Source organism: Glossina fuscipes, unplaced genomic scaffold (genome assembly GCF_014805625.2).
Source record: "Glossina fuscipes isolate IAEA_lab_2018 unplaced genomic scaffold, Yale_Gfus_2 115, whole genome shotgun sequence".
In the NCBI taxonomy this organism is placed as follows: Eukaryota; Metazoa; Arthropoda; class Insecta; order Diptera; family Glossinidae; genus Glossina; species Glossina fuscipes.
The window spans coordinates 1979763-2006381 of record NW_023998458.1 but is presented as its reverse complement, the minus strand read 5'-3'; the positions used below and the strand labels follow the sequence as shown (position 1 = coordinate 2006381).

The window sequence follows — 26619 nt, the reverse complement described above, 5'->3', positions numbered from 1 at the left end:
ACGATGTCACAATATCATCGTCTATTGTTAACAGATTTCAACGTATTTAAAAAACATGTACAATAAATTCTTTAGAGTTTCATTGAAGAAAGGCAAAAAAGTTACTCCGCTTGCCTTTTAGGCGATATTTCAAAAGCTTTTCCAAAGGCATGACAAAAATCATACACAAGAAACCGTTTTATTAAAAAATTTATTCACATATTTCTTATGTACGTGAACAAACACGCGCAAAAACAGCCTATTTTCAGCGAGCACTTTACACATAGTTAAGTATAGATATATGTGCGAATGTATATGTATAGATGTATATTTATATGTATATATAAATGCTCATTTATACACATATCTATTTTGTTTAGCATAAATATCAATTTTATTGCTTCTTGCACAACACTGCTAATTTTTTTCTTCTTTCTTTGCTTTTTTTTGCTTATTTTCAATTTACTATTTATGTATTTAAATATGTGTGCGTGATATATGTGTCTATGGTTTTTTTGTGTAATTTCTATTTAGATTCTCGAAAATGAAATAATTTTCTGTTTTCAGCTATTTTGGATTTGTGACGTGCAGCAATAGCAATAGCGGCAGCAGCACAACATTTTCTTATATATACTTATATATGTATATCTCTGTATATATGGATATAATTCTCTATATTCCATTAAATTTGTAGCACATTCCAAAAAGAAAATGAAGTTTAGATTTTTCTTATGTTTTTTCCCTTACACGCAAAAAATAGTCAGTCAGTCAGTCAGATACGCAAAAGACCACGGATTCCACACACACAAAATTAGCGAATGTAATAAGAATTCCAAAATGATGACTGATTAAGAGGCCGACTAAAGGAGCAGAGCGCGCACCCGAAACAAAGCTGTAATTTTTTTTGTTCTTAATTTTCCTTTTTTGTTTTTTATTCAATTTTTATTTAGAAACTATTTTTTTTTTTTAAACACACAAATGTGGCAAATATTTATTACATTCACATATGTATATACTTGAATATGCATGTAAAAATGTTGATCCACATATATATGTAAAGAGAGGAAGAGCGACAGATAGAGAGGAAGAGAGGCAATAAAATCTTTTTACAAATGTATCGAAATGTATTCACGCACGCATATTCATGTAAAAGCAAATTTTTAAAAGCATCTAAGTTACTTTACCTTTTCTTTAAGATTTGCTTTTCTCACTTTTCAATTAATAATGAAAACAATCACTTATTTGCTTTTAATAAACTTTTTGAAATAATTCTTTTCAATTTTTCATTTATACTCTTCTATTATCTGTATTTATTCTCTGAAGTTTCAACCAAATTCAGCCAAACATTCAGCCTTTACCGTTCACTAGTTATGAATATCTGCGAATGATCTTTAATTTCCATAGATGAACGATTCGTTGCATTTTTGGCATGTGAAGAAAAACAAAAATTCCTTAGCAAAAAACGCTTAAATTTACTTGAGATTGTTGTTACTTTTTAAAAATTATTATTTTGCTAACAAACAAGAAAGCGAAATTTTATTTTTCAGTGAGTTATGAACGTTTTTAAACGAATTTGATAAGTTTTTATACGCACTAACTGAACAGCAAACGTCCAACTCACGTCACGAAAGAGAGGAAACTGAACAGAATGCGAATAATTTGACAGCTAATTTGTGGGATAAATTTGCGTTCGTCGTTTCAGTGAATTTTCTTAGGATTTTCGTGGGCAAAGAGTAATCTGCGATGCATTGATTGAATATATTTTTACATTACAAATTATACAATTTAATAATTTAGTTCATTCAGAGATTGTTTAGGAAGAGGTTCAAATACAAAAGTCAAACTCTAAAATACTGCAATCAAATGCAAAATACCGTAAATCTCATCTGCTTTCAAAGTGTCACTTACAGCTGATAGAATTTCTTTATTAAAAGGGTCATGACGATTTTTTTATAAGAAGGAAGAAGTCTTTAGTGTTTATATACATATGTAAAATGGAAAGCGCAAAGAATCAACAAATAGAAACATTTCATCACGTTATTTCGCCAACAGACGGAATCCGTTAATCAACAACTCGAAAAACAAAGTCTGTGTGATGTCCTTAATTAATGAAGAAGATGTAAAGAAATTACAAAACTATATCTTATGTCCTGAATTATCGATCCATAACCCATTACCGGAAGTAATACCAAGTAAATATAATGAAATGCGTTTGCTAACCGTGCCAAGAGAATTTTAAAAAACCTGAGAATGCATCTGCAGTTTACAAAAATTACCGTTTAAAAGAAAAGATTTAAAAAAAAAGCTGATTCGAAACAAATTCAATACAATCTTGTTAACTTATATCAATATTCTGGCAAACGTAGTAAAATAAACGACTATTGCCATCGTTGAACGGATCGCAAAATTGAACGCTTCACTTTAGGGTTCCTTTTTCATTCGATTGTGTAACATTCAAACTTTATATATCTGAAGTCATCATTCGTGCCATGAGATTAATTTTTCAATTATTCCTTAGGATTTTCAAAGTAACAATGAAGGTTTCTCCTAGATTTGTGGATCGCCTGGATTTATTTTTTGCGAACGTTAGCTTAAAAATAATTGTTGTTATATATGGAATTCAATCTAATTGGTTTGATTCGCTAGAAGTCTGAAATGAATTTATAGGTGATATTGTGATACTAATAAGATTTTCTGGAAGCTGCCTACAAAACGACAAAACGGATTGATCCTCTGGGCAGAGCAACTAACATTACTTAAAAGTGTGATTGATCTATATATTGCAAATACAGAAGAGCGAACCGTCCTGGACATAGGAGGCTTCCAGCGCATGTCACTTAGCATATTGTTGACTTCATAAACAGTCGTTAGAAAAATTTCCTTAAATTTTCTATAGACGATTCTTTTATGAATTTTTTTTAGATTTCCTCAATCAAATGAACACTATTGACGGCGAAGACATGTCATCGTCATCGACAGAAGACCAATTAGTCAACAAGACGAAATCATAATTACCAGGGATTAATTCTCTTGTTTTGGTCTTCGTTTTCAGGAAACGTGATAAAGAACTGAGAACTGAGTATTCGTCGGCAGGAACTGCAATTAGAACATCGACATGCGCAATTTAAACAAGAATTGAATTTATGTTTATCGTGCAATAGTAAGTGACTTTTAAAACAAATTTCATTTTAAGAAATTAAAATAAATTATTTATAGAACTGGATAAAAGTTCAGCTGATGTGGCGGCAGATGCCATCCCTAATGAAATGTTAAATATCGTAGCCAAGCGAGCCGCTTTAACACCTTCAACCTTAGTGGTGAATTGTGCATCTGAACGTCTACGGTCACAAGAAATGGAAACTGTTGCTGATCAGATATAAATAAAATTAGTTAAGACTAAACTACAATTACGAGTTATTATTATTAATTTTGTTTTAAGTACAACTTTTACAAGTAAAATTGTAATTTTGCTCGAGTTTTGATATTGTTTCCAATAGAGATTTCTTTGATTCGGAGACTTCTGCATATTGGGGCCGTTGTGTCCGTTTTCGACCATATAATTTTACTTTTTTTAAGTGCGGCAGCGGAAGCAGCTTTTCAGTTAACAATAGAATTTTACGTTTAATGAGGTTTAACTTTTTGAAAACTCGTTAGAGGTATATTGAATTGTTTCGATTTGTTTTTTTTTTTTTTTTTAATAAAACATTAATAGAACTTATTATTTATTTTTACTATATACATAAAATTTTTCTAATTAGATTTGCCAAAAGTAAATCAAACTTCAGGACAAATTGAACACCTGCGTTTAGTCCACTAGACAGTGCTTTGCATTTAGACGGATCAAGGTCACTCGGCAATTTAAATTATAAGTAGATAAATTACTTCATTTGCATCCATCTAGATATTAATCCATCCATCACCATGAATGACGAAGGTTTGAAGCAGCTTCGATATTACCAGAGTTTAGTTGTTCTATGAGTCTGTAAATATATTTCCATTATATCCTTCTTTTTCAGCAATTCCATTTGTAGGTGGAATCAGCAGCTGTATTGGTAAAACGTCCACATTAAATATAAAATACCAGCTCAACAGGATCTTTCAGTTTCATCTATTCGAAGGGAACGAATGACTACAAATCACCAAATTATCAGCAGCAATTAATATTTTGACGTCGAAAGAGACGTTCCTCAAACGACTGTCAATAGACCATTATTAAATCCCCAGCAGCGTGGGCAAAAAAACTTTGACGAATTACAGTTTAGTGATCGCCATATAGGAAATCATCTCTTTATCGGCATCTGGGAAACTATACACTCTGCAACAAAAATCTCATTAAAGTCAAGGAGTAAGCTCTTCAGAAACAAAAAAAAACACAATGTTCATGCTAATTGCAGCTGACATGTCAGAAAAACGACATCATGACTAAGAAAATAAAGAAAATTTAGCGACCGATTTCCGTAAAGAAATTCAATAAATAGAACGACAAATTTTGACAATATCAATACTGATAGTTCCGATTATCTGAATAGAAAACCCGTAACGAATTACAAGAGCTAATTGATTAGGTAAATAAATAAAATGACAAATTACTGCTATTTTTTTTTTTTTGTTTAGCTTAGCTGTTCTTTGCATCTGGCCGCTTTTCATTTTCTCTATTGTTAATGGTCACCTTCCATATGTGATATTTGCATGCGATGTGAATTGTAAATTATATGTGAAATGAAAACAAGCAAGTGTTGGGTTATTTTGAAGTTGTGCAAATAATTTATAATAAGCTTAGGCTTACTTTAGTAATTTCTGAAAGGAATCTATATTATTATGGGTCAAGTAGCTTCGTTTGTGGTGCGAAAAATCAACCGTTTCAATGTGGAAAGTCGGGCGCATCGTGTTTTGGAGAGAGATAAGCCAACACCGGCTCCGAAATACGAATCCAATTTAAGAGACATGGAAAGAACGATGGAATGTAAGTAAAGAACAAAAAGGTGAAACGCCTTCCTTTCGACTCCTGACCAAATGTGATCATTTACAGTGGACCCTACATTTTTGGAGAAACTAAACAAGAAAGATTTAGAATTGGATCAAAGACTGAAAAATGTTTATGTAACCTCAAAGGATGTAAGCTAATTTTTTTTTCATGATTAAACTAAAACTGAAAAGAAAGCTAAAAATGTTTTCATATTTCATTTCAGAGTTATGATATCAATAAATCAAAGGCAGAGAAAGATATTCAAAGTCTACCTACTGATCGATCAACACCCGAAGATTTTCAGTATGGTTATCAGGAACCTAAAAAAGTAACAGTGGGCCGATGCACCTTAAAGCAAGCTTTAGAGTTCATCACCAACCACCAAAGTGATCCCGAGAAATGGACGGCTCAAAAAATTGCTGATGATTATAAAATGAAGCCGAAACTAATCGGTACTTTTTGCCAAGCATTTGTTTATTTTCTAAAAGTGACCAGTCAAGTTTTTCTTTTCTTACGGTTATAGAGCACATACTCCATCATTTTAAGACATACAATATATATGTACCTGATCAAAATAGCAAAGAGACCATCTTGACGCAAGCTAAACGAAAATTGCTAACGGATAACCCCAAAAACCAAAGTAGTTCTACCTAAGTAAAGCGCAAAAACAGTTAAACTCTTACTGTTCAGTAAAAGAAAATAGATAATTGGTGATTATATAAATGGGAGGCTTAAGATGAAACTTAAATGATAGCGCTGAGTCCTTTTTTTTGCTTTGATGTATTTCATTATTCAAACTTATGCTATCAAACTACTATATTACTATATTAGGCGGACAGTTATACAGATTTAAGCACTTATCTTCAGACACAGAGATTACTTTGTCACTGGTTGGATTATATTTAACGCCCCACACTTGATCGCAATGATCGGCAAACGTATGCATGCATTTACGTTCAGCAAAATCCCAAATTTTTACCGTCGCATCGCTAGAAGATGAGGCGAAATGCTTACCGTCTTCAGAAAATGAAACGCATAAAACCCAGGATGCATGACCAGAGAGAGTTCCAGCCATATCCGAATGTGTACTTTTATCAATAATAAATTAAATAATAATTTAATAAAATTTCACAACATATAGCAAAGAAACTTACACATCGTACAATTTCATATGCCCATCATCGGAGGCAGTGAGTAACATTTGCGAGTTAGGCGAAAAACATAAACTACGAACCGGCATTGCATGTCCTTCCAAGGTTTGGGCTACTTTACCAGCAGCGACGTCAAATATAGTTATTATGCCATCTATGGCCCCACTGGCAATATATTTGCCATCGGGACTCTAAATAAATTGCAATCTCTTTAAACCTATTGACAATTTGAACTACATACTTACATATGCTATACTTAAAGTAAATTTCCCATTCTGTGGATCTAATACTTGTTCAACATTTCCGGTATCCACATTGTACATAGAAATCTTGCCCTCATTTGATCCGGATATAACATACTTGTTGCACGGTGAAAATGCCACGGTCCACAAATCCACTGGTCCAAAAGATAACAAATGTTTTTGCTGTCCGGATTCAGAGTCCCAAAAACATAAACTCGAATCCAACGAACTACTGGCAATAGCTGATTTAACGCAAACCTTATAATCTACACATGTTCCATTTTATTCATTCATTCGGACACTCACTTTTGCCATCTTTACTAACCGCTATCGACACTACGCCTAAAGCGTGACCCTTCAATTGATGACGCAGTCGTAACGAATTGTCCTCTTTAATATCCCAAATTTTAACTAAATCATCTAAACCGCCGGTTACAATAAAATCTACAGGATCCGCTAAAGGTTTCGCGGTCTTTTGCGAATCCTTACCAGCATCGGGTTCTTTTTCTGTTTCCGAATCGTGACCACTAGTTGAAGTTAATGTTTCTGTTTGTGTGGTGCGCCGGCCCCAAGAGCAAGACCAAATGCCATCTTCATGAGCACATTCTTCTTTATAGAGTAACGAAAACTGTAAATATTTTACTAAAGTGAAGATTTGTAACGGCATGTTTGCGAAATATTTACCATAATTTTATAAAATTTGACTTAAACACAACTAAAGGAAATAAAATTTGTGTTATCTTCTTTTTCTTCTTTATTGTTACAAACATGTACAAACAGTTGACGACATGAGAATTGAGGTAATTTACCGTACACGAACATGACAACCGGATATAACAAGCCCTTAAAATAAGTTTTATGTTCTACATTTACATTTTTCGTAGTAATATTTTTTAATAACCAAATAGACATATGCGCTTGTATCAATTGTGTCATAGTTTCTAAAATTTGAAAAATGTTGTGTTTGTTGTTATAATACACTTTTGGAAAACTTTATAAGAATGAGTGGATAGCGTCCTACAAGGAATATCTTAAATTCATCATTCGCGAAATTTCACGCTGAATAAATATATTACAAAATGTAGGTAAATTGGGGATACAAGCTGGAGATTGATACTTGGTTTGATTCCCATTTCTTATTTTTACATCGGCAGTGAAGGAGAGGAGATTCTTCAGCGGTAATTTGAGATTTGGTTGTATTATGTATAGAACTTTTGCAGATATAGTGCTTTTTATAGAAAATAATATTTTTTTTATATTTCAACTGAAAACGATTTAAAGAAATATACGATACCAAGTTTGAAGGCGTATAAACAACAACAAACTGGCCGATCATGATATCAATTTGTTCCTGATGCACCTTGCGGATGGAATTAAGAGAGAAGATTATTCGATATAGATCAGGTAGGGTATAACGTGGTGTTTTTGTAGACTTTTTAAATATAGAGCTGGAGAATACTACGATAAATATACCTACTATTCCCTTCTATTCCTACTATTTGGGTATTTTTGTTATACGGGGTCACTATGCCAGAAAAGATTAGCATATTATTGACTTATGTAGATTTCAGATAGCCAATGGATGGATGACTGCATATTTTTCTAAGGTAATAAAAGCCATTCATGAAATGGGGAACGTATTTCACGTTCGCAGTTCTATACTACTCCCTTATCCGTAAGGAAAAGGAAAAAAAATGCTGCAATACAATGCCAGCAATGGTTAATAAGATGATGTCAGTTAGAAATCTCCTCACAACCACATTTTTACTTTTTTTTTTGTTTAAATCCGTTTTATTGTGTTGCTCATCTAGTGAGCCCATTAAAAAAAGGAAAAGAAAAAAAAGGGAAAGAAAAACACATTACTTCATCAAAAAATGTTTTTAACCAATAGGTAACACAATTAAATTTTCTTACGGAATTGAACTTTATTTATATATATACAATTTTAATTGACTTGTATTCTGGCAATCCTGGCAGCATCGCAAAAAGAACAAGGCATGAGCAAAGAGAGCACCATCTGAGTGCAGAAGTGTACACAAAGTAAATTTTACTCTGAGAAATTGCATTTTATTCTCAGTATTTTTGGACATCCATAAGAAATGTACAGCAAAGATAGCAAAGCAAATTTTGCTCTGAGAAATTGAATTTTATTCTCTGTATTTTTTGGGGAGCATCCGTAAGAAATGTACAGCAAAGCAAATTTTGCTCTGAGAAATTGAATTTTATTCTCTGTATTTTTTGGGGGGCATCCGTAACCATACAGCAAAACAGCAAGATAGATTTTACTTTTAATTTTCAAATCGAAATAAAAAAGTTTCAAACATTTTTTTAGTCATTGCTGAGATTTGTTGTGAGCGGAAGGAGTTTTTGATATTTTTCCTTTTTAAATTTTTAAGCAAAAGTTAGAAATTTCCTCGCACTCGCATAACGATATAATATAACTCGAAGAGAAAAAGCTATATGTAAATTTTTTTTATTTGTAAATTTGTAATAAAAACAAATATTCCTTTGCTAGTGTTTAAAAAAAAAAAAATTATAAAACATCAATTCAGACGACTTATACGCAAACGAATAATAGAACAAAGCCTGGTGCGCGTAAAAATCAATCAGAATGTAAGGCAAAAGCATAAAAAAATAATAGTTCTCTCAAAAATTAAAAAAAAAAATTCTATATATTTCAGTGTAGTATTAATTGAATGCAGAAAATTGTAAAGTTTAAAAAAATTTAAAAAAATTAAAAAAAGAAAAAAATTTAGAAATTCAATTTAGAAAAAAAAAAAATTTTGTGTGGAAGTGTGTGGACGAAAAGTCGCTCGTGAACTTCATTTATTCATTCAAGTAAAAGCAAAAGGAAATTGAATATTGTGCATGAATTAAATTCCAAAGAAAAATATTTGAAAATATTTTGGTAAAGTTAACGAAAAACAGAAGAGGAAAAGTTCAAGTGGTAGCGCACATTTGCACGAACGCAAGTCGACTTTTTTGATTGAACGATTTTCACGTTAAAAGCGAAAAACATGCTTTAACTACCCGTTTAAATTATGGATGCGGTAGTGAGGGAAGAGAGATGGGGGAATGGCTTCAGATTTAATAAGTAATAACAAACTTTGGCCATCCCGCTGTTTTCTGCTTTTGAGCTGTTTGTTTTATTCGAACAAAGGCAAAAGAAAGGATCTTTGTAAAAATTATTTCCTCTAAAATTTCTTTGTCTGCTAACAAAAAGAAAGAAAAAGTCCTCTGACGCAAACACTTACAAACGGAGATTCCTTTTAGCAGTTTTGCGCCCCAGTTGTTAGTCATTCCATTTTAAATGGAGTGTGCTTTTCTCTAATTTCACTCTCTCTCTCTCTCCCTCTCTTTCTCTGCTCCCCCTTTCAGCATGTTTACTCACGTCGTCTCGCTCTCCCGTTGCAGTCATTCCTTTTGACTTTTCACTCTTTGTTTTTATTTGTAATTTTTTTCTTCTCGTTTTGGAATTCATTAGTTCATAGTTTTCACAGTTAGTTCTTATAGCAAATTGGCATAACATTCGCATTGTGTTGTTATTATTTTTTTAAGTGAAGTTTATTCATCTGTTTGTTTTGTGTATGTTTGCGTTGCTTGAAGAGTTATTATCTCTTTTTTTTTATATTTTATTTTTTCACTCAAATCTCTTCTAGACACTGCTATTACTAAAAGCAGCAGCAACAACAACAATAACAACTAAAAGCAGCAGCGTAGTCCAAACTTTCTTAGTTTCCAGAAGCAACGATTGACGAAAAAACGGGCAAATTTTTAAGAAACAATATTTTACCCGTAAGAAAAAGTAGGTAAACCCGCTCGTCAGCTTTACTAAGAAAGGTTAATTATGTTTTGCAAAGTTTTCGTGAATTAAACATAATAATTAGCAATGGTTTGTGCATCGCTGATGTAAACAGTTCTAAACCGGTTTTTGTTGTGCATAAAATATGCGTACGTATATATGTGTGCGCGTGTTTGTGTGTCTGTTTTGTGTGAGCTAGAGCATCTCATTTTATAAATTCCTTTTTTCTTCTCCTTCACATTGTATGATGCATTGTTATGGAGTATTTCTTCTTTTTTTTCCTCTATTTATTTTGTTATTGTTTAATTTGCTTACTCTTGTTTTTTCGCACTTTTTCCCATGCATTCCGTTAATAATATATCAGGAAAAAAGTAATGTGCATAACTGGAAAGTGAAGGAAATAAAGAAATTTATTTTACAGTTGAATTTTTAGTGCGAAAACATCTTTCGAAAAGTTCAAGTTTTTTACTTAAAAAATTGATAACATCCCTTATCCGTAAGGTGAATGAGTAGCTGAGTGAGTGATCGACTGCCTTTGTAATGCATCTTAACATCAACTTAATCAATTAACAAAAAAGAAATGTGTGCAAATTTTCTTTACTTTACTAGTTAGTAGTTTAGTGCTGGCAGAATTTTTCGAAATAGTTTTTTGTGTATAAAATACATTAAAATGTATACATTTTCCAAAATATTCTTTTACAATTGACCTGCTTGTTGTATGTGCTGTATTTTTATATTTAATACTCTTCAATTCTATTCTCTTTATTCTATACTGTATTCACATTGTAATAGCAGCAAGTCTGGCTGACTAGCTATGTATGTACATAGATGAGCAATTAGGTATTAATTGCCTGTGATACGATTAAAATGATATAACTCCACTTTTTAACAGAATTGGATGCAACTATTTTATGGTTATTGAAGTAAAAATGATAGAAGGAATCGTAACTTTGTGAAATTTTTTACAATTAAGTTTTTATTTATACTCTAACTGGCTTATGCTGGACATTTAGTCGTTTATAGAGCCATTCACCATAGCTTTCAGTTTATCGTAATTTTATTTATGTGGTAACACAGAGGAGAAACTCTTTATTAGCATGTGACGTCTGCCTCTCCTCTCTTTGATTTTATCACGCAAAACTATGAAACATTAAATACTTGAAGTAATTTCTTTTGCTTTTTGTGCTCCCTTCGGAGAACAGTAAGTCTTGGCATTCATCAAATGCTGATTCAATGATTCAAAATGAAAAAACATCATCAATATAATTTTCTGCGATTTCACAAAAATACCTACGTTTCTTAATTATTGTTAAAGCATCATTTAGGGGTTTTGCTACCCCATTTCCAATTGAACGGCTTACAAGAGGTTTCATTAGATCATAGATAAGCTTTGTGGAAAGCGCCTTGACTATTTATGCATTTTCGAAGGATATAGCAGCGAATATCGAAAGAAATTTCGGAGACTAAGAAGAAAGAGAGCTCAAGACATAGCCCAAAAGTTGTTAGAAGTCTTTATATATATATTGTAAAGGCTATTGTTTCCATTGTTCGACGTAAAACGGAAAGCAATGGAAATTAATTCAAGAAGTTTCGTATGCCTTTATATACTCGCCATTACATAAAACAAACGTTCTATTTTTATTCCTTTGGACAATGTGACGCCTTTATGATGATGTGTTGTTATTATTGTTATATTCCATCTAGCCGTTTGGGTTATTATGATGTCATATCTTAGTCAGATGATATGTAATGTACACATATGCGTATATATGTATAAATTTAGTGCGAACAGTTCATGCAAGAGAATAAAAATGTTTTTATAAAGTCTTTATCATATTTTGATTTTATTTAGTTCTGCCCACATAAAAACAAGTACCGTTATGTTTATTTAAAAATAAAAGAATTTTTTAAATCGATAAAACTCGTTCTTTTGTTTAAATTATAGTGATGCAATGCGTGTTGTGTTTGTTCTTACATAGTTTTGCTTTGAAGAGCTTGATATACAAAAAGGATGCCCGGCATTTTTCCCTACAGCTTTTTCCGTTATATCTTAACCAGCAGGCAAACTTTTTATTCAAAATTGTTTGTCGGGATTAGCGAAAGCGGAGGGGAAAGGAGTACTTGAAGGCACATTTCATCATCCCGCTTGTATCATATTTTCTTGTCAAGTGCTTGGTACGTCGCTGGGTTTCCCAAAATTTGAAAATGAGAAGACAATTCCGTGCGAACTAAACTTTATGAAGCTCAGTTATTACTATTATAAAAACAATATGTTTATGCTTTGCTTTCATGCAGGCAAGCATATGACATATGTTGGTTTAGTCTACGATAACAGAACGGAAGGAAACAAAGTATACCGTAGTAGATAAGGACTGAGTTTTGGAAAATATTTAGAAAATAATGAAATAATTTGTGGGAATTGACTTCATAAGCAAGATTCTCCCCATTTCTAATTATATACGCATTAATAAATACATTTTTACCAGATTTTAAATCTACAAGCGAATCGGCCCTTGCGTGTGATTGTTATTGGGCTTTAATAGCAGGCAATTTTTCCAATTCTTTTACAATTTTCTAAAGGTCCATCAACTTTGTACGAACATATTGAAAACTCAGTGGGACTTAAGTTAAATTCAACTATTTTTATGCAAAACAATGAAGATTTTTTCCTCTCTATCTCGTATTCGTGTAATACGGTGATTGTTGGAAAGAAGAAAAAGGAGAGAAAGAAATAGGGAGGTAGTGGCCGCAGTCTAGAGGGTTGAAAACCCTATCGTCTTTGTGATTTGAACTGGTAAAACGCGGTACTTGCCTACGCGATTACACAGGCGCTTTTTGAATTGATTTAAGCCTATCGCTCCGTCTGCCTACCTGATCTATCAAGTTTTGTGTTCAAACTGCAGGTCCGACCGTTGGAAATATACTTGTGATATTTAGTATGTTGACTTACTTTGCCTTAGGTAAGAAAATGTGGAAAATGGTGTAGGCTGCACCATTGTCGCGACCATCCAGGATTCCACGAACAAGTCTTTGTTCAAAAAATCGTTATATTAAAACAAGCAAAAAAATTATAGTAAAACGGATATTTTAAAACAAGACGTTATATGGGTCGAAAAAGTGGTGTGACCTGAATACGTCGGTACAACAAATCGCATCAATATATCTTAAAAATTGCAATTGAACTTAAGAATGCAGATAGGATAGACGGACAGACAAGCTTACATCCATTCAGTAAGTGATTCGGCATCTATCGGTAAAGATGGGTTTTCCTCAAGTCTTTCTGCGTGTCGCATACATCCGCACAAACTCCTTGGACCGCAAATGGCGCAAGGTTACGAATATTTTCCATTCTTATCGTTTTTGGCAAATCTTGATTAAATGACATATTATATGGCATAATAAGCGAATTTGGAAAATTTTAATGGAATGGGACTATTTTCTGACTCCCCTTCTATATAGAATTTTTCCGAAGAAAGACTCTTATGGTAAAAAAAATCAAATTTGTAGTATTTTATGCCGGCAATTGTCGCGGAATCGCTACTAGGCGCACAAATATGCCATGCTGGAGTTGTGTGGCAAAGATCCAATTTTCCGGACCCCTTCCCCTTTAAGGATGCTCATGAAAAGTAAGCCTTTATGTGGCGATGGCGTATTATATATATTTCAAAATTTTATGACGAAAGTAGGTAAAGAATTGAATGCGGCGGTATAGCATTCGCGGCAAGATATTTAATAAGGGGCTTTGAACGTCTATTAGATAATAAGTTGTTTATGAGAGAAATCCACTCAGAACCGATATACTGCGATAGCTTTAGACTACTTAGATCTATTATTCGTATATATGGTCCACGTAGATCTATGTATCGGCAAGATTTCTCATGCAAAATAAAATTTTATTCGTTCCGAAAGTATAATTTTTGATATTTAGTAGTAAAGATTGCATTATGCGGTTTGGAGCAGGATATTTAATTGTCGGCCCTGCTCTATTATAACGTGTTTTTTTGTCGGTTATTGTGCTATGGGAAGAATTGAAATATTTTAATTACGTGAACTTGTATCAAATTACAGTTTCCTTCATCGGTTTTGTGCGATCGTGATAGCTCCAGCAGCAATTAAAAGAGAGACCGATAGACCAACATGCATAGAACGGCATATACATTATATTATATAATAAGCAAAATAATAAAACGATTACATTTTCACTTTTCGACGACAGATTTAAAAGGTGTAGCGAATTTTTTTAAACCACTTAAATTCTTGGTTAACAGTAAACGAATTCGGTCTGACGAATGCTTTGGCTAGGTATTAATTCACTACCTGTCGCAATTTCTAACTATTAATTTAAAATATTTTTCAAATGATATAATTTAGGTTTTTGTGATGGAAAAAGTAAAATAAGTAAGAATATTATAGACGGACAACGCTGACCATTAACTAGCCTACACCACACTGTCTAACACAATTCTTATTTTTTGTTACAGAACACAAAAATTTATATTTTGTATAAAGGCAATTTTTTCAAGTGCTTACTAATGGGGAAGCGAGCCCAAAGCGCAACCTAATGTAGTACAAGAGTAATTCATATGTAGGGCAGGATCCAAAGATAGACAAGGGTGTGAAGATAAATTCGAATGTAACTACCAAAGACACGTACCATTTCTGTTAACAAACCTCTGTTAACGACTGAACAGAGTTCTGTTCCATAATTACAATTGATATATAATTGGTTTTGAAAGACATTCCATGAATCTTTCAAATAAGCTAAGCAAATTCATATTCTGCCTATAGGGGCTATTTTTAACGGTGTTTTGAAATTTGGTATGTTAGCGAAACATGGATATGGAAGAACATGCAAATTTGAGACTCTAGTGCGGCCAAACTAGAAGATGTCGCCAAACTGTAAAAATAATTCCTGAGAGAAAAGTGTGCATTTTTTTTGCCCATTCGATAGGTACTTTCATATAGATTCACGTAATATAGCTGAATATAGGGACGGAAACTTGAGTTTGATCTTGAAAAATTGAGTAATATTAAATTATTATTATATCAATGCAGGCTGATAATTAATGCTTTCGATATTAAGCATTTACGTCGTACGTACATCACTGCCTAATGCATGAGCTTTGTGATGCCGTCGTTAAGAGAAATAGTCTTCAGAAAGCCCATAAATCGTGGCACATTTATGATTGGCCTTAGATTTAAGTTGAGTAAGTGTACGTTTCTTTGTCCTATGCAATTTCGTCGCTTTGCTGTCGTGCGTTGCGAGTTAGGAATACCCTTAATCACGTTAGTCGGGCTTCCTTCTTAAATTGGCAGACTTTTAACTGATATCTGCGTCGGACGTCATACCAATGTTTTTGGTGGTTTATAAGACCAACTTCCGTTTTTTTTACCTTTATTGTAAAAAGTCTTGCAGCTCGCCTTATGTCTATTTAACCGAGTCATAACTATGTCTTCGGGCTGCTTTCCTGAGTTTCGAGTATAGCGGAAGGGCAGAGGAACCTAAATCAAGAACTTCTTGTGAAAAAGTCTCCAAGAATCATGGTGCGCCGTCGTTATGCAAAACGCAAAGCAATCTGCTTACAAATTTGACACATAATTTCATTTCAACGACATATAACACTTTTAGTAACATCCCTAACCAAGCTTGATGCATATATGCAAGCATGATGCAATACAACACGACAATAACCAAAGCAAAAGACATTATTTTCGAGACGATAGTATATAAACACATGCATTGTAACGGTTTTTCCGAGCAGCTGTGTTTACCTCATTTGCTTTGTTGTGCAGAAACTTGCGAGCAAACCTCTCTCATTCCGTAAAGTGGGCAAATGGGATCCCCAAGCTGTTCTCTGATGAGTAAAAGAGAGAAGCTGCTGACAGTGCTCAACCGATTTTGAAAGAATGTAGCATCGAATGGGATTATTTATTGGACTATGTGTTAATTCCCGTTGACTTTTGGGGGTATTACACGGAGCTTGACGGCCGAAATTCAGCCCCTAAATAGCGTCAGCTTTATCGATTTTACGTATCATTCCAACAAGGCATTCAAAGAGATGTGTTCGGACAGAATTCTAAACTTTTAAACAAGGGAAGCCATTACTAATTTTTATGAAAAATAAGAATCAGAGAAAATAGAAGCGCTTAAGTAATCCTAAGCCTCACAGTTCAGTTGAACAATCTGAAGGAATTGGAAAGTGAACAGGACCCCGTCAATGTTGACGTCATTGTTTGCATTCTTTTTAAAAATTTTCGAAAAATCGGTTTGGCATATCGCTAAAATGGTGAGTCGCCTTTAACTGAAAGAAAAAAAAATTGGAGAAAATTGTTTGGGAAGATGCCCCAAATCCGCCCAAATAACTCGTCTACTTGCTACATATTTTAGTCATCCCGCTTAGTAATGTCACGCGCCATTTGCATTAATTTCACGAGATGGTTTGCTTTTTTCTATGTTTTTTCTCCAATAATTATAACAGCAAGAAAAGGAGAGAAAAACAAATCATGTAATTTGAAAAGATAGACATATGCGTGCCTAATATAATTTCGAAGGCTAAGTTGATTGGATCACGCCAATGCCTGTGTTTATGCAACGCCGCCGTGCACCGATGATAGTTAACGCTGTTGTAAAGACCTTGCGAAGCGTTACAGGTATCGACATATTTTTCATATGCAAACTGATCCAAATGCCATAACACATCACTATATATACATAGGCGCATATATATAAATTAAATATTTAAATAAAAATAATTGTTCCTGCTTTCAGTTCGTGATATAAATAATTGAAAAGACTTTGCATGATATCTCTCTCGCCTATATTGATAAAACTTTAGCGATTGTAAGTGATAGCGAGAGTCGCTTCTTTGCAGTGCTGCGGTGTTTTGAAAACAATTTAAGTTTTGGTCGAGCTTGAAGTAAAGTTAAATAAATTCAATGTAATTGCGATTCATGCAAGAATTCCTTTATACTTTAATGGATGCACTTGTAAAGCATCAAATACAAGGGCTGTTATGCCACATTTTAAGGTAATAGAGACTTGCGTCTCTAGGAGTGGTCCAAGGGCTCGCTGCTACCCACAGACAACCATGAAGCATGACAAAGGATCAAAATTCATTGTGCAAGTAGCCAAGCTAACGTTATAGCCACCTATAGGACCACATATTCTATTAATTTTCGCGCGTGAGTAACCGAGCAGACAAAGGATCGCAACTAACAACTCAATGGTCACGGGTTCAAATCTGAGATTTCAATACAGACGAACGTATGATCTAAGTTTTCCAGCAGCCACAGTATTTCGATAATAAGTAGATCAATACATACTCTATTAACTTTTGTACGCAACGCATAAGCATCTTCACTTACTTACAAGTAATCCTTTATTCGAGTGACTGCAAGTAATGGAAAGAAAGTACACATTACCGTTCCTTTTCTACTTTTTCCCTTCAATCTCTCCTTCCGCTTGTGCTTCACTTCCACTTCAACTGCTTTCCTCTCTCACTTGCCTATTCTGTCATTCTATTTCTCACTGTTCCACTCTTTCTCTTTCACTCTGTCTCTCTGCAATATCTTTTTGTGAGAATGTATTCCTATGAACCTATGAATTACTGGGCACGCTACCTTGAAGTACGTAGTTGTACACATTGCGCTTAAATATACGCGTATGCGTGCGCATCACGCCCTTAATTTTCAAAATATGAGGTGCTTGTACGTGTTTGCATATGCATGAAATCTTCACTGAGTGTAGCAATATATATGTAGGCGTGAAACTTTGAATTTTGTTGCCCGCATTTACGTTGACAAGAGAGACAATTATGTACGTTCCAGCTGCTTAGTGCATTGCATTATTGCATATGGAGGCATTGTGTTTTTCTCTTGAATCCATTTCGCATTCCTTAGCTGAAATCACTTTTGTGGATAGTGATCCTCTGCTTTCTGTCGTACTAAGCTTTACTCATCCACATTTCTACTTCTACTCCCCTGTAATTAGATAGAATGAAGTCATTGTCGCTAGACTAAATGGAATTTTTAGGAGCAATATGATGATCAAGGTCGTCTTTCGAAAAGGTATACGGCCTCAGTAGAATGAAATCGTCAAGTTTCCATCCTTGGAAAGCAGTGACGCCTGCATTAGAGAGAAATTAAAACATTAATGCTTCTTTTAAAAGTCACATTATTATCAACCTCTTGGTTCCGCTATATTTTTCCGCTTTCTTTCCTGTTGTTCGTTTTTCTTTCCATCGTTTAATCGATGAGCAATTGTGGACTCAGTATTAACGGAATCCGTAATCCGTTGAAATGTTAACCTATCTGATCAAATCTTCACACCTTATCACTATCCTGCAATGTACGCCACTATGGGAAGTGGACATAAGACATTTGCCATTCCTTTTTTATTACCCAGAAAAAGGGTATCAGAAACTCTACAAAATGATAAGTAATATAGGGCCCTATAGGGTCTGTCTGTGGGTTGTTCCTAATTGGAACGCTTACAAAGTGACTAACTTGTTCATAAGCATGAGTGCAATAGAGACTACGTAACGAACTCGAGATCATAGATCCACAACGTTTATGAAAAAAGAAGCGCAGAGGTTTAGATGTTTGTTGCTCACCAGCAAGAAGACACAATCATGTTACGATTCTAATGTAAGGTGCGTGTCAGTTGATGGGTATCATAAAGGTCTATTATGAATTCCATGGTGTTTTTCTTTTCTGCAAGTCTCTTCAACCTTTGATCATATACTTCTTTGTTCTTTTCCTTTCTTGTTTCATTTCTTTACCGCGCTTTTCTTCTTTCTTTCTTGTTGTTGCTGTAATATATGAATAAAAGAAATTAAAACCAAAGCATTCAGACCATTTCTGTCTTAAGGTAGCTGACAACTACTGTTTATTGTAACGTGTCAGAATCGTTCTGTGCGGTACAAACACAAATGAAAAAAGGACTAGGAAGAAAAGGAGAATATGTCACCATATAGTAAACGTATAATGCGTAAAAAAATCATTTTGATCATCTCGGTAGCTTACAACAGCTATTATCTGCCGTCATTTGTTGAGAACTAAATTCACCAGCATGGGGCCTCATAAGTGCTTAATATAAAGCATTTTTTTTTTTTTTTGATACGGCGCGCTTTTTTTGAACCAACTCTAATACGATCACTGTTACTTTGAATGGGTTGACGCATCTCCGTCTTTCTTCTGTATATACATATATATATATATATATATATATATATAAAGTAATGTTTTTTACTGATTTTTTTCCATTTTTTCATTTACAAACCACTTTAATGTCAGAGTCAAAAACCCTGTCACACATGTGCATGTTGCATAAAAAAATTAAATAAAGAAGAAGAAGAAAAAAGCATAACACCCAAAATCACATTGTTTTTTCTTTTCTCTCTCATTTTCATTAAAAAAAAAGAAAAATATATATATATATATATTTTTTTTTTATTAATGCTTCAACAATTTTGTTGCACAGCGTGTGCTACGCCAAATGTGAGTGAACATAGAGAATAAGCTGCGTTTTAAATCATATTTTCATGTATGCTAGTTAGCACATGTACTGTAAGCAAGTGGAAACGAGCGAGCGAGCATGCATGTATATATATATACATATGTGTGTGTGTATGTGTTTGGTGTGTGCGGAGTGTGTTTTGTGGTTTATTTTAATTGAGGTCATTTACCCACTTGATTATGATGTTGTTGTTGCTGTAATGTTTTTTTTTTGAATTAAGAGAAAATGTCATATGTTTCGTGGAATTTCTTTACTTTCTTTCAAATAAATTCTAATTCTGTTGATTTTCTTTCTCTTTTTTGTAGATTTTCTTTCTATATGCGAGTATTCCAACCTCAACATTAACATCATCAACAACAGCACGGTGTAGAGAAACGAAAAAATTGAAAAAAGAAAAAAATCTACATATTTTAAATTTTTATTTTTTTACTTTTATTTTTATTATTGAATATTTGTTTTTTTTGCTTGGGACTACAAATGAGTTTAAAAGTGAATTTGCTGAACTGAAGGTAAGTGTCGTTCGTTTATATGATGTAGCACAATACACATGCATTTTATATGTGAGAAATGAAAATTCTGAAAAATTATGTTATAAAAATCGAAAAAAACGGTTTTTTTCCTTTTTTTTTTTTTTTTTGTTTAGAAATGAAAGTTTTTTTTTTCTTTTGTACATTTGCATATGCATGTAATGTTAGTTTGCTAAGCAAATGCCTACAATTACAGATGCATTGGACTTAAGCCAAATGAGCATTTGAATATAACACATACGCGCCCGCGCCCGCACTCGCACTCGCGCGCGCAAAGAATATATACACATGCATATACGCGCTTATGCATATATACGCATCATCTTACTCACACAATAGCATGCGTGATATACATTGTAAATATATCACTAATACAGTTATACACCATTTTACAATAAAAGAGCAAAGTTTATTCGGCCAAAAAACAATTGATAGCCTATAGTATATAGATTAGTACCTTAGTATGTGTGTGCATGCCAGCTATTTTTCGTTACAAAATATCTAAGTAGATAAGAGATTTAATTTTTTTTTTTTTTTTTTTTTTTTTTTTTTTTTTTTAAATTGCGAAATAAAACATTTTTCTTTCTATTTACATACATTTGACATTTAGAAGAACATTTCTTTGACTCGTTGTTAATGGCGTTGATGTTCACTCGAGATATACTGTTATAATAATGTTGTTAGTTAACATTGTGACCATCATTAACACCACTTGATAACTTATCAATGTAATGGGGAAAATCCCAGAGTATCGACTAAAATTAGAAAGCAGATCCGCCTAACAATTCTGGTTACTAATAAACAAAATTGAAGGTTATGCATAGAAACGATAGCTCTTCAGATATTTTTTTTTGTATTTCAGATTTATAGTTGAAAGTGCTTTTATATTGCTATTCTCATGATTAAAAGCGGGCAGACTTAGACATCTCCCAACGTGTACACATGCATTAAAGGCGGCTTTGCTTTGCTTTTTAATCGTGGAAACTGTGGAAGCTGTGCAAATCCTTTAGCGAAGATAGTTTCCCAATTTTCGCAAACTACTTGTAAAACGATAGCAACAATCTTCACTTTTAAAGGCGCGGACAGACGGAAGAAAAATGTTTTGATCGTTTTACAACCCAAACCATTCCTTGAATGTGGGAACTCTGAGTGGAGAAAAGCACGAATTTGCTTAATATTTTTCAGTTTATTAGGTTATCTTTTGTGGTCCCATTACTAACATATTTCGGTTTACATCCCAGAAAACACTTGCCTCCCCCCCGACGCACGAAATAGATTTCGTACCCGGGTTAGTCGTTTGATGGCTTTTTCTTTTATATACTGTCAAAGTTTCCAAAAATACCGAGAAAACACTGAGAGAGACTGAATTCTTATTGTTTTGCATTTGCTAACACAAACTATTTAATCAAGACAAAATACTAAATCGATTTAGCCACGGCCGGATGGGCCTGTTCCACACAGATTTGCCCATTTGATCGTCGACCTTTGTACTTAATCGCTCTATAGTCTGCTGGGATACTCTTAGGTGCGAACAAATTCAGATTGAATTCTTCAACTTGGCAAGTATGTTTGTTCTTGATTCATTTTGTTTTTTTCTTTTTTTTTAATATAAACAACCATTCAACGGATGTTCTCGTTAAGGAGGTGATGGCCACAGCTTAATGGACGTGTACCCAATCGATAAGCGTTTCGCCTTCAACGACCGTCCGTCAACTAGAGAGATATGCGATCAAGGTAACGCTGCTGTGCTTGAGATTTGACCGCGACTACAAAATCGCGGTTCTCTACCTCTTCGGATACCCAGGCAGATAAGCATGGTTGCCTTTGGTGAATGAATCCAAACAACTGTCATCAGGCCATAACTAGGTCCATAAAATTTAAGAATCTGTAATCCAACTTCTCTGCATCCATATTGAATAGGGGCGTCCTGTATATCTTTTTCGGTTTGTAGTAACTTCGAGGTCCCACACACTTTCTTAATTACAGTTTGATTTGGTTTGATTTGATTTTGTTCTTTTTTTGTCCCTCTTTACGCTTTTCTTCAACTATTATTGAAGCAATACTGGCCAACAGAAATCTGAATATTATCGCATAAATAAATTTATTACTAAAAGAGCAGAAAAGTTTGCGCGACAATAGGCAGAAGAGTCCTTAGTTATAAAACTTGGCATGTATTTATAGGGACCATTAAACACGTAATAAAGGTACAAGTAGACACGATCAGGATAGTTGGTCTTGATCCGTCAATTATTTAAAGGGTAGCAATAAAGGGAATCCGGTTCGGGAAAATGCTTGTAATGTTTAAAACATGAGTGCAAGAGGAAGGGTATTAAGGATTCGTTTTACGATGTACCTAATTGTGTTACTTGCAAGAAAAAGTAGTTCTTTACCGTCTTTGCAACGACACTCAAGTGGCCGTCTGCATTTAATTTTTATATTATTCCACGTAAATTATACTGTGTATGTTCTTCTATGACATATGTGGCGCCAATTTCGTTTCTTGGGCACCTTTTGACGCGCAATATCAAGTTGCGCACATTCTTTCTTTAATTTGCTTTTCATATGAAAATATACATAACTTTTTAAGGCATGCACGTATTTGTGTAGAAGAAAGCCTAATAAAATTAATCCAATGTGGCCATCAAACAGCATTACCGTAAATCGATTTCTTATACATTTATCTATAATACGCACTAAAGGTGTAAAAAATACAGGGAGATAGTCAGTTTAATTTAATTAATCGAAAGCAAAAGTTGACGAGATCAGCTGATAGATTGAAACGGCAAAAGGGCAACAGAACACCGAGTTGCTAAGATCCCGTATATTCTTCTTTTTCTCCTCTATCCACATGGCTGGCCCAATATGTAAGAATAGTAAAGTTGTATTCGCGGGTTCAAATCTCAGTGCGCTAGAGCATAACTTGGATTTAGTTATCGTGAGTGGTGGCTCGATGAGGGCATAATGTTTATCGATTGTGCACACAAGCAAAGCACGCCAGCTTGCTAAATATCGTAAGTACATCTTAAAGGCTCGGACCTGCAATGTGAACACAAAAACTCATTGGTAGACAGACGGAGCAGAGCGGAGCGGTAGGCTTAAATCAATTCAAAGAACGCCTGAGTAGCTGAGTAGATAAAAATCGCGACTAACAGGTCAGCGTTTTGCGAGTTCAAATCTCTAGCATGGTATGGCTTCCTTTCATCGTTGCTGTAGTGAGAGCAAAGTCGGTAAAGGCATTGGGTACAAACCTACTAGACTGCGGCCGCTTCCCTATCATTTTCACTTCTCCTCTTTTCTTTTTGACAGATACCGTATTTGACGAGTAGGGGGCAACCATTAACTTGAAGGCAGGCACACTTACATAATAACATGCCGTCTTAAAAGCATTTCTCAACAAGAGTATTTTTTAGAAAACGAAATTCGTGTAAAAAAGCAAAATCTGACGTACGTGCAACTGTTTAAAGATAAATTAGATAGATAGATAAGATCGACAGTTGCATTCACAAAAACTTAATTTAAAAGTATTAAAGACCTTTTCATTTATGTTAAATTTAAAAGAAAAAAAGAATTCATTAAACAAAAAAAAAAAAATTTTTTTTTGCAACATTTGGTTTCGCTCAAAAAGAAGAAAATTTATAAACAGCCAATTGAGAATTGTTGGCAATAAAGTCAGTCAAGCACTCACTAAAATGTAAAAAACTAGAAAAATGAAAAACAACTAAATTCGTGAAAAATTTAGCATGTGCTGAGTATCTTATGTTTCCTGCAATCAATTCAAAATAAATGCAAAAAAAAAAAAAAATCAAAGGAAAAACACAAAAAATGTAAAGAATTCTATACAGGGTGTAACAATAGCCCACAATAGCGAGGAAAAACTTCCTTAGAGATTTTCGGATTATTAGACAAATGGCGGCAACAAGGGGAAGGAAGCATTTGTTTGCGATTCAATGATTTATCACAGCATTTCTATTACACACTTAAAGACTTTAATGGACTTTATTTCCATTTCCTTAAAAAACAAAAAAAAGAAAAAAAGATGAATAACTTTACCTTATTTGCTTTTTGATTTTTAAGTGTGGATGGGCTTAACAGGCAGAACTTTATCTGTTCAATTTATTGATAACTCATATAACTCCGAAGCTTATACACGAGCCATTACATATTCATTATTACATCCTCCATCGCCGATGGATGAGAGGTATATTCGTTTTGTCAAAATGTTTGCAACGCAAAGCATTAAATTCTCAATCGGTTTAAGCATGTCCGTCTGTCTGTCTGTCTGTTTGTAGTAAACATTGTTCTGTTCGCAAAAATAAAGCTATCGGCTTCAAATTTGCCGCAAAGATTGGAAGTTGATTCCCTCTCAACCCGTCGAATCTGTATCGGTACATGCTCTTTTCTTCTATTTAGCTTTGTTTATTTGTACATGAATTTTATGTTTTTTTTCTTCACATACTTTACTTTATAATGATTATTATTAATACTTGGCATAAGATTTATTTCCAAGAGTCAGCGAAATTCGATTGTGTTATAATAATTCGCTTTAGCTGAATTTGATATGTAAATAAATAAAAACACGTTGGATTAACGTTAGCTATTCCATGAAGAAGTTAGTGCCACCTGTGCGCTATAAATTGTTCGAATTTATTTTTATCAAAATCCAAACACATAAAGCAATAGGTAAACCGTTGTAGTAAACATTGAATAGAAAGTAGGATTTTAGATTAACGGGCGGGCTGATGTCATAAGCCAAACAAAAGCAAGACCAGACTTGTGATAATCTTACCTAGATGTAGTCAGTCTTGCACTGCACCTTGTTTAACAAATGCTTTGATTAGACTTTAACTAGACGCTAGAGATAGACGCTATTGTAACATTCATAATTCATACTTATCTCGCTTACTTATCATTAATCACGTTTGCAATCTTTCAGAGAGAGACCGACGCCATCCAAAAATATTAATTGATTATTAAGTCACAAAACTAAATTTTGCTGATTAAAAATGACAAAAAAAAAAAATAAATAAATAAAAGTCAAATAAGTATATTGTGTTTACGTAGTTTCTCCATATTTTCTTTTTAATTGATTTTTTTTTTTTTATTATTATTTTTATTAGCATTGATCCGATACTTTATAAAATATTGGCTTTGATTGGTTAGAAAAGATGCAGTGAGTGTACTTATGAATCACAGTTGAAACGATTGATTTTGAAAAGGAATGAGCTTCGTTTTTAATGTTTTTCGCTTCATTTTGCAAAATGAGTTTTTCATGTTTCAATGGAGCCTTTGTTTACAGAGGAGTAAAATCAATAAATAAATAAATATTGACGTGTATACAGTGATGGGCAGAAAATTCCACTTGTAACAGTAGTAGCTTTTCTAAGAGTCTTTTTACCTTCTTAGTATGTATGGTTACAGTAATAATCGGCCTTAGTTATTTCTCTTCCCAGGGATCATTAGTTACGCCCAGGCGCTTTCTTTCTTCGATAAAAGAAAATCATTCACTCCTTAAGTAATTTCTTTCCCTTCAACTTTCAGATTATTTTTATCCTTTTCCTGCTAAGTGAAAACTGAATCGCTTTCGGATTTTTCGAGTGCGTTCAGGGATCTTGAAATCAGTTGAGATTTTAAATTTCGTAAATATATTTTGGAAAAATGATTAAAACCGAGCTTTGTGTGGAATCTTTTTTTCGATTTTTATATTATTGACAATCTCCAAGGCGTATCCTATTAAACATTGATGACCAACCAAGATGAGTTGGGAAAAAAGAAAAGTGTATAAAATCTCTTCTTCTATTTGTTGCGTGGCTAGAGAAAGTGTTGTCATGACAAGGAAACATTTCCGAAAAGCGTAATTAAATATTTTTCTCATCACTGTCTATATATAAGTAATTTATTAGTTGATTGCATTGAACTAGGGAAAAAAGAAAGAAAGAGTACGAGTTATAGGGAGAGCTTAACTTGACTATGACAGACACCGCTTTCCGGTGTGAATGACAAATAAACCAATAGCTTGATTACACAACTAGCTGCAGCCGGTCAGACAAATTATGCATAAAATAATAAAATAAAAAAGTTAAACGCAGAGGAAATAAGAGATTATTTTAAGTAATGTGTAATAGATTTTGTGCATATATAGATGCACATATATGCATACATACATACATAAATATATATATACATACATATGCTTACACACGTAAATAATTATATATATGTATATATATATATAATATATAATATATATATATACGAAAATGCATTTATACATACGTACGTAAATATGTATTTACATCGGTATATACCGTACCGTACATAAGTGTATAAATGTGTAAGTATATCCATATATATTCATCGATAGGTATCATATATATATATATATATATGCCTGTGTGTATTTATATATTTATGTAGGTATATGTACATGTACATATA

At 33.5% G+C, this 26619-nt stretch overlaps 4 protein-coding genes across 23 annotated transcripts in view; 2 read left to right on the top strand and 2 right to left on the bottom strand.

Moving 5' to 3' along the window:
• The window catches only part of LOC119640155 (serine/threonine-protein kinase Warts), a 43433-nt gene extending 41794 nt beyond the window's left edge, over positions 1-1639 (bottom strand). For all 5 annotated transcript variants that reach the window (XM_038038007.1, XM_038038005.1, XM_038038009.1 and 2 more), the window contains exon 1: positions 1164-1639. The gene's annotated coding sequence lies outside the window, so the exon portion shown is untranslated. The remainder of the gene's footprint in view (positions 1-1163) is intronic.
• A 3018-nt stretch (positions 1640-4657) lies between these two features.
• Positions 4658-5694, top strand: LOC119640112 (protein NDUFAF4 homolog). The gene is made up of 4 exons (XM_038037939.1): positions 4658-4942; positions 5009-5094; positions 5169-5397; positions 5469-5694. Exons 1-4 carry the CDS (start codon positions 4798-4800, stop codon positions 5597-5599), a joined length of 591 nt encoding a protein of 196 aa, XP_037893867.1. The 5' UTR covers positions 4658-4797; the 3' UTR covers positions 5600-5694.
• Positions 5695-5741: 47 nt separating this feature from the next.
• On the bottom strand, positions 5742-7063 carry LOC119640111 (WD repeat-containing protein 61). The gene is made up of 5 exons (XM_038037938.1): positions 7023-7063; positions 6645-6966; positions 6342-6580; positions 6100-6287; positions 5742-6033 (listed from the first exon to the last, which is right to left on the bottom strand). The coding sequence occupies exons 1-5, from the start codon at positions 7023-7025 to the stop codon at positions 5760-5762; spliced, it is 1026 nt and encodes a 341-aa protein (XP_037893866.1). The 5' UTR covers positions 7026-7063; the 3' UTR covers positions 5742-5759.
• Positions 7064-8674: 1611 nt separating this feature from the next.
• Positions 8675-26619, top strand: part of LOC119640090 (F-actin-monooxygenase Mical) — an 81112-nt gene continuing 63167 nt past the window's right edge. For 6 of the 16 annotated variants that reach the window (XM_038037899.1, XM_038037894.1, XM_038037892.1 and 3 more), the window contains exons 1-3: positions 8675-9246; positions 9998-10143; positions 19963-20166. The gene's annotated coding sequence lies outside the window, so the exon portion shown is untranslated. Of the gene's footprint in view, positions 9247-9997; positions 10144-10213; positions 10290-19962; positions 20167-26619 lie in introns of those variants that run through there. The other 10 variants (XM_038037896.1, XM_038037897.1, XM_038037895.1 and 7 more) reach the window with 7 other exon arrangements.

Excerpts from the sequence above, each read along its gene's own strand:
- LOC119640111 (XM_038037938.1), bottom strand. Across the intron at positions 6,581-6,644 it reads GGTTAGTAAAGATGGCAAAA|CTATTGCCAGTAGTTCGTTG; the intron begins GTGAGTGTCCGA and ends GCGTTAAATCAG. Across the intron at positions 6,034-6,099 it reads CATATGAAATTGTACGATGT|TACACATTCGGATATGGCTG; the intron begins GTAAGTTTCTTT and ends TATTGATAAAAG.
- LOC119640112 (XM_038037939.1), top strand. The coding sequence starts at position 4,798 with ATGGGTCAAGTAGCTTCGTTTGTGGTGCGAAAAATCAACCGTTTCAAT. Across the intron at positions 4,943-5,008 it reads CATGGAAAGAACGATGGAAT|TGGACCCTACATTTTTGGAG; the intron begins GTAAGTAAAGAA and ends GATCATTTACAG. Across the intron at positions 5,398-5,468 it reads AATGAAGCCGAAACTAATCG|AGCACATACTCCATCATTTT; the intron begins GTACTTTTTGCC and ends TTACGGTTATAG.